This window comes from Herpailurus yagouaroundi, unplaced genomic scaffold (genome assembly GCF_014898765.1).
Source record: "Herpailurus yagouaroundi ecotype Mexico unplaced genomic scaffold, PumYag 67681, whole genome shotgun sequence".
Lineage (NCBI taxonomy): Eukaryota > Metazoa > Chordata > Mammalia > Carnivora > Felidae > Herpailurus > Herpailurus yagouaroundi.
The window spans coordinates 2,916,327-2,928,420 of record NW_024420481.1 but is presented as its reverse complement, the minus strand read 5'-3'; the positions used below and the strand labels follow the sequence as shown (position 1 = coordinate 2,928,420).

The following is a 12,094-nucleotide window of genomic DNA, read 5'->3' as shown; positions in this document are numbered from 1 at the left end:
TTGGCTCAGCAAGCTCTTTTGTGCCTACAACATAGGTTTTGCTCTTCACAAACATGAAGACATAAGCAGTATTGTGGCAATGTAGCATAGTGGTTAAACAAGAGGGCTCTGAAGTCAGACCAACTGAGCTCAGCATCCTGACCACTACACTAGCTATGTATCATTTCATCAAGTTATTTAACCTTTTTAATCCTTGATTTCTTCATCTGTAAATGGAACATCTTAGTAGTCCTACTTAACTCATAGAGTTGTAGTGAATATTTAATAAGATGATCCACAAAAAGCACTTAGCAGGATGTGGGCAACATACTAAGCCCTAAATAAACACTAGATCTTAAAGTGTTATCCTTAAATCTTCATTTTGGTTTATGCCCAGTCAACTCCACTATAAATGGTCTTGTTAAGAACATTAAACATTACCTCTGTGTTGCTTAACTCAGTGGACATCTCTACATGACTTCAGCAGCATTTAATTCAGATGATTAATTTCCCCTTTTTGAAATGTAAAAACTGAGATTTCAGGAAGATGTGAGGAAGAGCTAATTGCTTAAATTTTGGATCAGGTTCTGGAAAGGGATTGCGGCATCTCTGTCTTGGGAACACTAAAACATGATCACCTAAAGCATCCTATGTGTTTTGAACACTCAGCTGCCCAAAGACAGAAGCTGGGTTAGATGTTCTCTGAATATTTCTTTTTGCCTATGATTTTTCCAAATTAGTGAATGATACCAGCTACCATTTGTGCAGCAATAGCTAAAATATAGGTGTGGGCATTTTGCATCCTTGTATTTGTACCCTTGCAATTCTCACAAAAACCTTGTAAAGTGAGTATTCTCCACATTTTAAAATTGATGAAATTGGGTTATAAAAGCACAAATAACAAAGTCATGAAAATATTTAGTAATAAATTCAGAATATTAATCTTTTCATTTATTCACTCATTCTTATATAAATCCAACCAATATTTGTTGGGCACCTATCATGTGCCAAGCAAGCATCGTCTTTAGTACTGGTCTACAGCACTGAACATAGTAGATAAAATTCATGCCCTTGTTGAGCTTGTATTCTAATAGGAAGAGAATATGACCCAGGACTGTCTGGTTCCAAGGACTTGATTCCATTCTATAATCTAATGTAATGTCTCTGACCAGTTCTTGTGTGATGTTACTATTTTACAATGAGGCTGAATTTTTCCCTTTTTAGACACAGCAGAACCATGCACCAAGGAAACCAAAGTATCTCCAAATTCTTCCTCCTGGGACTCACTGTGGGGTCTGAACAGCAGAAGCTCATCTTTATGCTGTTTCTGTGCATGTATCTGGTCACCATGGTAGGAAACTTACTTATCATCCTGGCTATTATCAATGATGCTCACCTTCATAGCCCCATGTACTTCTTCCTTGCCAATCTATCTTTCAATGACATCTGCTTCACAACCACCACAATCCCCAAAATGTTGGCAGACATCCCAAGCCAAAGCCCAACCATCTCCTTTGCAGGATGCCTCACACAAATGTACTTTTTTATGTTGCTGGTGGACCTGGACAATTTCCTTTTGGCAGCCATGGCATATGACCGGTACGTTGCCATCTGTCACCCATTACACTATGCTGCATTACTGAACCCCAAGCGTTGTGCCCTGTTGGTAGTGACTCCATGGGTCATCTCCAATCTTGTCTCAATACTGCATCTCAGTCTGCTGAGTCTCTTGACTATCTGTGATCAGAGAAAAATCCCACACTTTTTCTGTGACCTGGAACCCATTTTAAGGTTTGCTTGCTCAGACACTCAAATCAATGACTTGACAATCCTAGTTGTTGGGGGAGCAGTTATCTTTATCCCCTTCACCTTCATTATTGTCTCCTATGCCATTATTTGTTGCACTGTACTTGGGGTTACTTCAGCCAAAGGGAAGTGGAGAACATTCTCCACTTGTGGCTCCCATCTCTCAGCTGTGGCCCTCTTCTATGGATCCATTGTTGGGGTATACTTTCTCCCCTCTTCTGCCTACTCAGCAGAAAGGGATAAGGTAGCTGCCATCATATATACAATTGTAACTCCCATGATGAACCCCTTCATTTATAGTCTGAGGAACAAGGACATGAAAGGAGCACTGAGGAGACTGTTCAGCAAGAAAACCTTCTTCTGGAGGTGGTTAGCCCTGCCATAAGAGACTCCTCGATCAACTTTCTAGACTTGGATTAGCACACAGAGGGTCCAAAGCCTCAGGCTATTGTGCTACTATGGTAGTTGCTCATTCATTTCCTGCCCCCAATCCAGGTCCAAGATTCTAGATCAGGTTCATCTCTCCATCAAAAACAACAATAATTAAACAAAACAAAAATGTGCCTTTATTCCACAATTTTTTACCAGTTACATAGAGCTCTCCCTGAATAAGCTCATGGCTGTATAGTCAGTACTTAGTATTTGTTCTCTAATTTTTGGTTTGTGTTTCCCTCTCATCTCTACCAAACTCTATATGTTAGATCATTGATAGGAAGGGATGAAGGAGGGAAGGAGGGAAGGAGGGAAGGAGGGAAGGAGGGAAGGAAGGAAGGAAGGGATGGAGGAAGGAAGGAAGAGAGGGAGGGAAGAATTGGTAATAGCCCAATATCTTATAGACAATACCATATTAAAGTTCACAACTCCCAAATAACTTGATTCTCACAATAACTCTTTGAGGTAAATACCATATCATTCTTATGTAGTAGGCAAGAAAAAAGATGTGCCAGCAGAAGAAAAGCAAGCTAAGAGGAACACAGTCATGTCACTTGTCCTGCTCTGAACCCTACAGATGCTCCCCACCAAAGATAAACGTCTTTTAAGCATTTAAGAACTTTTACCACTTGGATATACTTATATTTTCAGGAGTTTGAACCATCATTCATTAACCCCTACCCCACCACTTTCAGAACACCCTACATTCCTGCTACATTGAACACCTTATCATTCTTTGAGCAGTCTATGGGTTTGCATGACTCTTGTCTTTGTACATGTTACATCTTCTCTGGATTATCAGTTCCACTTTCTTCCTATAGACATTTGACACTTTTTAAAAGACTCCACCTCAAGTCTTACATTCTGTGTGAATTCTTTCATAATTCTCCCATCTCTTTAGGTACAATTATTCCCTTTTCTCTTCTAGGCCCCTGCAGCACTTTATTTTGTCATTGTATCATTTATCACAATAAATTATAATGATCAGGACATTTGTTGATGCTATCCAAGATGATCTGAGATCTTTGTGGTGTGGAGGAACTATTTTTTATTAATATTTGTAGCTCTAGCCTGGTATAATTCCTGGAACAGAGTAGGTACTCAGTAAGCAAAATTATAAAAAAAAAGTCTTTCAAAAGAGAAAATTTAGTTTTAGTTTATCTCGTGCTGACTTGTTGAGTAATATTAGAGGAATCAACTAATAATATCTCTGAGATTTAGTGCCCCACTGATACCATCCAAGAAACAGTATACTAACTTTTGCATACTAGCTACCCACATGGACCATACAGGACGTGTTTGAGATTAAATCATTCTGAGACAGAAGGCTGTTGAAAATGCCATACTGGGTAGGTGCCAGGAGTCCAAAATAAATCCAGAGAAATATAAAGAAAATCAAGTATTAAAGGTATACAAGAATATGAGAGCTTGAGGTAAAAGCATTTTTGTGTGGGTATGGAAGCTAAAACATGATACCTGGTCCCTTTTATGGTGTGTCTGTGCATTATCTTAACACTTGATCACAGAGGAGACTGCAGGCTTTTCATGCATCTAGTACTGCTAAAATGTATCCCATTGCATTATACCACCTGGGTTGAATGACACTTTCAGGGCTGGGTTTGTGATTTTGTGGGCTACACAAGCACTGCAATAGTCTAGTCAGTAATTTGCAAACTTGTGCTAATCACAACACTATTTTGTTACTACTGGTCAGCAGAGAGATTGAGCTAAATTTATAAATTGAGATGAATATTTAAAATGTAGATCAATTTCACATTGCCATGAAATTTTTATTTTACAAAAGTACCAGTCTACAAAAATTTGGAAATTAAAAAAAAACTAGAAGCATTAGATTCTTCTTCTCATTCTCCTCCTCTTCCTCTTCATTTTCCTTCCCCTCCTTGTTCTCCTTTGTCTTCTTCAACATAAAATCTTAAGCAGGGCTCTGTATGATGAGTACTTTTTAGCCAATGCAATCAGAATCTGATATTGGTTAATTTAAAATTCAGTCAAAGCAGAGTCATTACACACACACACACACACACACACACACACACACACACACACCCTAAGACCTTATTTTTCAGGATACTCTATTTTCACTTACTCCATTAAATATATATTCCTTAGTTAATCTTTTGATTTAAGGCCAAGACCTTTTCTTTGACTGCAGGTTGATTGAGTTCTGTGCAATCATTCTTGCATAAACCTTATCCTTAATGCATCTTCTTTGACTTCTAGCTTCAGTTTCTTTAAAGTGAAGCAAAAAATAGTTTAAAAAATAAATAAAGTAAAGCAAGAACTTGAAGACACTTGCAAAGCAAACTAAGTGCATAATCTTCCCTGGATAGTTTTTAATTTTGTTTCCAATTTTTTATATCTAAATAATCAATAACAATGTTTTTAGTGACTTACCTTAATTAGTCTTCTTAATGCATGTAACTTAGTTTTTATAGAAACAACTTTCTTTTGCCTTCATATTGTGTTGGCTTATGTGATTTTATTAAATTTTACTAAAAATTAGACTTGCAAAAACAAGTGCCACTAACACAAATAGATTTTGGAAAAACAAAGCTGACTCTTGGTAAGGTAACACAGAATTGGTGGGACAAAACTATAACTGTGTGGGCATATAGAAAGTAGCTGACTAGCTACAGGTATTTATCAGGGTATGGACATTATCCAGAATTATTTGTGCAGAGAACACAGAGTGTCTCTAATCTCAAGTTATTTATGTCAAGATCAGTTAAGAGAGAGGTCATTGTTTTCAAAAGATAAAAGCTGGTATGGTTAAAGCTGAGGCAGGGGACCTGAGAGCCTGCCCTTTCAGTCTGCTCCTCACCTTATCTTGGCTCATCTGTAGAAACTTGGTCTCTAATTGGAAACAAGAATGGATACCAGCAGCTGACTATAGGGTGCCCATGCTCTGAGAAATATTTTTTTCCTCCTTTGCCCTTTTTAAACTAACAAAGATTGTTGTTGCAAGATGAATATATATCTAATTGCTCCCCACCCCCAAAACACACTCACCAAGTTGATGAGGGATAAGCAAAAACAGTATACAGAACAGAAAGTAATGGGATGGAACCATTGACACACAAACGAAATTAGATGTCAGGTCCCAGGTCACACCTTGAGGCCAGAAGAAGCCAAATTAGATAATGTTTAGCCTAAGTTGTTGATGAGATGACAGAAAAGCTTTTGTAATGCCTGAATTGCAAGTGGGAGTATCTAAGAGAAGGCCCCGACTGTATGCTGCTGATTTTACTACTTTGGAGAAAAGGGAGCTCTTTGGAATATGTGGCTTCTATAGGCAGGAACTATATCTTATTCATCTCTGAGGCCCTACTCTCCACTTTGGCGCCTTTCACAGAGCAAGAGCTAAAACTACTTCTGAAAGAAATGAGTAAACATTTGCATATAGGCCCAAGATTTGGGGCAGAATTTTACCTGAGTCTGGGTTTTGAGATAAATCAATCATCCTATCCAGAAACATCTGAAGCTTCAGCAGATCTGATGGCATATTCTACGGCCAGAACAAATTTATTTGTAAATAAGATAGGTAGTGACTTATGGAGTATGACTTGAGACATTTCAAAAATACAAAAAGACGGGTGCCTGGGTGGCTCAGCCAGTTGAGCTTCTGACTCTCGATTCGGCTCAGGTCATGATCCCAGGGTCATGGAATTGAGCTTCGTGTCTGGTTACGTGCTGAGTGTGAAGCCTACTTAAGATACTCTCTCTCTCTTTCTCTCTCTCTCTCTCTCTCTCTCTCTCTCTCTCTCCCCCCCCCTCCTTTGCCCCTCTCCACTACTCGCATGCTCTCTAAAATAAATAAAATGAAAACAAAATTTAAAGACAAAAAGGAAAAGGCATATGTGACATACTTATGGGACTGTGTATGAAGAAATGAGAAAGCCCACCACTTTTATTACATATATATCTGATCATGATGTTTTCAATGCCAGATTGGGAAAATGTTTCCTATAATACTGGTAGCTTATAGTAGTCTGGGACAGACTATCTTGATGCAGACCACTCAACAAAAGAAAAAACACATTCATAAAATACACTGATAAATGAATGATGCCTTTACACTCTGAGTCAGCAAAGAAAGAGATACCTACTGAAAATTATGGTGGAGAGCTTTTCTTTGAGAGTACATTAGTGGTCACAGAATCAAACAGACCTAGCTTTGAGTCTTAGTTCCTCCAATTTTTACCTATGTGATCTTGATTAAGTCACTTCACTTATTTAGTCCTCGAATTTCTTCATGCTAAAGTGAGGTTAGGGGCACCTGGGTGTCTCAGTTGGTTAAGTGTCCGACTTCAGATCAGGTCATGATCTTATGGTTCAGGTATTCGAGCCCCGCATCAGGCTCTGTGCTGACAGTGTGAAGCCTGCTTGGGATTCTCTCTCTCTCCCTCTCTCCCACTCTCTCTCTGTTCCTCCCTGACTCATGCTTTTTCTAAATCAATCAATCAATCTATCTATCTTAAGAAAATTTAAAAATGAGGTTAATAATACCTATCTCAGCAATTTCTTTCAGGGATTAAATCAAATATTGGATATAAAGTGGCACATGATACATGCTTACTTAGTAAATGTGAATATCCTCTCTTCCTTCCTACATGTCTAGACCCTGAGGGTCCAAAAGAACATGAACTTTGTTACAAGTCTTATGGAAGTTTACATCAAAGATGATAGGGACTTACAGAACTTTCCAAAAGTAAAAAAGATAATTTGAAAATAAAAATAGACATGGAAGAAAGAGAAGAGTGGCATAAAGAATCAGCAGAAAAATACAAAAATCCTCCACAAAATATTAACAAGATGAATTGAACAATACATTAAAAATATCATACACCATGATAAAGTGGGATTTATTCTAGAGATGGTTCAACATCTGCAAATCAGTCAATGTAATACACCACATTAACAAAATGAAGGATAAAAATCATATGATCATCTCAATAGATGTATTAGAGCATCTGATCATCTCAATAGATGTATAAGAGCATTTGACAAAGTACAAAATCCATTTATGAGAAAAATCTCAACAAAGTGGATAGAGAAGGAATGTACCTCAACATAAAAAAGGCCATATGTGACAAACCCGGAGTTAACACCGTATTCAACAATGAAAAGCTGGAAGCTTTTCCTCTAAGATCAGGAACAAGACAAGGACCCCCACTCCTGCCACTTTTATCCAACATAGTGTTGGAAGTTCTAGCTAGAGGAATTAAGTGAAAAAAAGAAATAAAAGGCATCCAAGTTGGGGAAAAAGAAGCAAAACTGCCACTGTTTGCAGATGACATAATATGTATAGACTACCCTAAAAACTCCATCAAAAAACTGTCCAAACTAATAACTTGATTCAGTAAAGTTGCAGGACCCAAAATCAATAGACAAAAATTTGTTAACCTTCTATACACCAATAATGAACTATCAGAAAGAGAAAGAAAACAATCCCATTTACAATTGCATCAAAAGAGTAACATAACTAGGAATAAACTTAATCAAGGAGGTGAAAGACCTGGATACTGAGAACTACAAGACATTAATGAAAGAAATTGAAGTTACAAATAAATGGAAAGATATTCAATCACAGATTGAAACACATGGTATTGTTAAATTTTCCATGATACCCAAGCAATTTACAGATTCAATACAATTTCTGGGAGCCCGAAGCAGAGGTCACCTTTAGATCTCACCTAGAAAACATTGATTAAGTTAGTATGCAATGGCAAGCAGATCAGTCCATTGTCCCAGTATATTAGCTCCATAGCCTCTCACATCTCCTACAGAGAACATAGCTTAATGCTGTGTATGCAGCAGATGCTTTGAGAAACTTTCATACTCTTTGGGGAAAGTAACCCCAAAATAATTCAAAAGAGGGAAACAATGTTTAGTACAAGGTCATTAATTCTGAAGGTCACTACATTTTCAAACTCACTTGTATATTTATACTCCTATATGCAGTTAGTTACAAGCGCTTGATTTCTGAAGTTCATTGACTTTACATTCTGGTAACAGATAGGAAATGTACACTTCCTGCCCAAAAGAAGCTCACAGAGGTGGAGGTAGTTACAGTACAGGATAAAAAGTGATGTAGGGAACCATCTGAGCACTGAGTCCAAGAAAGTAGTGACTACATCTATTGCTCCTGTGTGGGACTTTGGGATACAGAGGCTTAAGACTCCTGAAGAGCTCAAAGTAGGATTCTCATTGTTTTGGACTGGTACCATTCTGAGGCAAATGATCTGCTAATCCAGTATGACCATGGAACTGAAATCCTCTGTGTCCTCGAAGACCATGTCACACCGTGCTTTCATACACAGTGCCCTACTTGCTTCTGCGCAAAATTTGCACTTGCCAAACATGCATGTTTGCTTAATATTAGGCAGTTCTGGCACACCCAAAGAAAGTGCCCCTCAAGCTACTTAAATGCATTTGTATGACAGAAACAGTGTATACACAAAACAATGGGGTGAACCAATAGCCCAAGACAGAGAAATAGTCTATATTCCTGAGAGGTGATGGAGCACAGTGCTAAGAGGAAAAAAATATGTATGTGCACTTTGCCTTTCACAGAGGTCAAAGAACTCTTTGCTAACAATACCATCACAGAGGTCAATTAACTTAAACATGCCTCTATGTTGTTACTTTAAATGGAGAAGAACTCTTGGTTTGAAATCTCACAGGCCAATCAGAGAAAGCATACCTTAGACTCTAGTATCTAGAAGAGAAGTTCTCCATCATGGCTGATCATAAGAATCTCATGTGCTGATATCAAGACCCCATACTGGATATACTTGGTCAGAATCTTTGCATGTGGGTCCTCATCACAGTTTTTGTTTGGAGGGTCATGAATTTTACTGGGGTACAATTGCCATCCCCAAATGCACCCAACTTAAGTATATAGTTCAAAGAATGGAAACAAATGCATATACCAATGTAATTACCACCTCAAAATAAAGTACATTTACTTCACTCCAGAAAGTTCCTTCCTGCCTCATTCCAGTCAATTTGTCCTGTTGTTGGCATGCAATCACTGATCTTTTTTCTCTGGCTACATATTAGTTTGTCTGTCCTAGAATTTCATCTAAGTGAATTCCTACAGTACCCATAACATCGCTTTTTAAAGTTTCCACAAGTGATTCTGAGGGACAATGTTGGCAACCCCTGATATAGTAGTTTCTATACAGGACAGAGTCAAGGATGAGCAGCATGAACTGAATATAAACCAAAGGGTTTGGTTTCTAGAAGTATATGTTTATTTAAATTATGATTTGAAAAATCATCCTTATAAAATTCCTGTGGTTCAAAACTAAGGGCCATGCAAAATTATTGGATGAAAATTGAAATTTTCATTTAGCTACATTTTGAAAACCCATTATGTGTCAATTAGTACATAGCCAAGTGACGCATCTATCTCTCAGATCAATCCCTCAACCAACGTTTTAAAAAAATTCCGCCTCAGTGAGAAGTCATCCAGGTACCAAAGCACATTACTTAGCAGTATGAAATTACAGTGTGGAAAGGGAATGAAGTCTGGGGTTAAGGATACATTTTAATAGGCTCAGTCATAAGCTCCATAATAGGGCTTGCTAGCATGAGCTGAATTAGTAAGTATATAAACAAGACCAATTACCTGTTGTCATGGAGCAATGGTTTGAACTCTGCCACTGTCTCCATGGGTATCTTTGTTCTCAAGATTCCTCATTAACAAATGATATTAAACCAGATGTCTTCAAAGGTTGCTTCTGACCTCAACATTCTATCATTCTCTTTTAATGACTTGATAAAAATATTGCCCAATACTAATGCTTAATATTAGTTTGTAACGTTTATAACAAAGATCTCTTCGGAAGAGTTTGTGAGTTCAGGTAATCGCAGTTCTTTGAACATTATGTTATATACTGTTTTTAATATTCCTTTGAGAGTAATGTAGAAATTCTAACAACATGCCAAACTTTATTTAAAGAAATTATACCATCAGGCAATTACCTCGGCTTTACAGCTTTTTCTTTCTTATCACAAGAAAGGAAAGGTCTACAGAATGAAATTAGTTCAAAGTTTTGAATATGTATAGGCAAGAACATTTTTCTCTCTTCACCCTTCATAAACCACTCAAAGAACAGGCATTTGAAATCTGAATCCAGGATAATTTAATGCAAATCTTCCTAGAGTATCCATAATTTCACTGGGGCATGAACCTCACATACAAGAGAAAGTCTGTGTAACCCACAAAACCGTACCACTGCTTAGACAGCCATCTCAAAGATGGCAAGATAAGGGAGACCATCTAGAGAATATGCTAGCTCAAGTAAAAAAAGAAAACAACCTGTATATGCTTAAGTCACAATGTAAAAACTACATATTAGTGATGATGGTATTAAAATAATTACCTATATCCATACTGATGAGATTCACTCACAATTCTATTAAAACCAAAGTACAGTATAGGGAATATTGTTAATAATATTGTACTAACTTTGTATGGTGACAGATGGTGACTACACTTATCACAGTGAGCATTTCATAATGTATATAATTGTTGGATCACTGTGTTATATATCTGAAATTAATATAATATTATATGTTGACTATATTGCAATAAAAAATAAAAATTAAAAAAGGAATGCTAGATGGAATGTATTCCAAAAGAATGCTTTGTGGAAGACCAAGAAAATATGACTCCACAAAATAAATGAACAAACTAATGAACAAAAAGGAGAATCATACCTGTAAATACAGAGAACAAACTGATTGTTGCCAGAGGGGAGGAGGGGCAGAGGGAATGAGAAAAATGAGTGAAGGGAAGTGAGAGTTCCAGGCCTTCCAGTTCTAGAATGAATAATTCATGGGGATGAAAGGTACAGCATAGGGAATATAATCAATGATATTATAACAGTGTTGCAAGGTGACAGATGGTAGCTACACTTTTGGTGAGCACAGCATAAACCATAGAGAAGTTGAATCACTATGTTGTAGTACTGAAACTAATGCAAAATTGTGTGTCAACTATACTCAAATAAAATTTTTTAAAACACCATTTCGTTGAGAATTGTTGGAAATATGGTAGCATATGTGTGAATCTAAACTTATAAAAGTACTCAATTACCACAGGTCAATGAAAATCCACTGTCATGGTTATAAGCCTAGCAGAGATATATCCTGATCTAGATGTTTTTTAAAAAGATCGTTCTTGGGGCTCCTGGGTGGCTTGGTGGCTTAAGCGTCCGACTTCGGCTCAGGTCATGATCTCACGGTCTGTGAGTTCGAGCCCTGCGTCGGGCTCTGTGCTGACAGCTCAGAGCCTGAAGCCAGCTTCAGATTCTGTGTCTCCCTCTCTCTCTGCCCCTCCCCCGCTCATGCTCTGCCTCAAAAATAAATAAACGTTAAAAAAAATTTAAAAAGGGGCGCCTGGGTGGCGCAGTCGGTTAAGCGTCCGACTTCAACCAGGTCACGATCTCGCGGTCCGTGAGTTCGCCCCGCGTCGGGCTCTGGGCTGATGGCTCAGAGCCTGGAGCCTGTTTCCGATTCTGTGTCTCCCTCTCTCTCTGCCCCTCGCCCGTTCATGCTCTGTCTCTCTCTGTCCCAAAAATAAATAAACGTTGAAAAAAAAATTAAAAAAAAATTTAAAAAAAGATCGTTCTTGTTCAGCGTGGAAAATAGATTCACAGATAAGGCAAGAGAAAAATTAGAGCTGCACAGAGTTTGGGGCAATACATGATAGTATGAGAAAGGAACATGGAGAGACAGGTCTATATATAAGACAAATTTGGGGAATGGAATACACAGTATTTGCTGATGAAATTCAAATAAGGGCCAAAAGGAAAGGATGGTATAAATGTGACTCCCAGTTTTCTGG

The 12,094-nt window shown here is 37.8% G+C and overlaps 1 protein-coding gene across 1 annotated transcript; it reads left to right on the top strand.

Moving 5' to 3' along the window:
- The first annotated feature begins 1,216 nt into the window (after window positions 1-1,216).
- Window positions 1,217-2,282, top strand: LOC121025590 (olfactory receptor 1468-like). Its single transcript, XM_040468168.1, has one exon. It carries the CDS (start codon window positions 1,217-1,219, stop codon window positions 2,168-2,170), a length of 954 nt encoding a protein of 317 aa, XP_040324102.1. The 3' UTR covers window positions 2,171-2,282.
- Window positions 2,283-12,094: the final 9,812 nt, after the last annotated feature.

What these genes read in the sequence shown, in the direction of transcription:
- LOC121025590 (XM_040468168.1), top strand. Translation starts at nt 1,217, where the DNA reads ATGCACCAAGGAAACCAAAGTATCTCCAAATTCTTCCTCCTGGGACTC.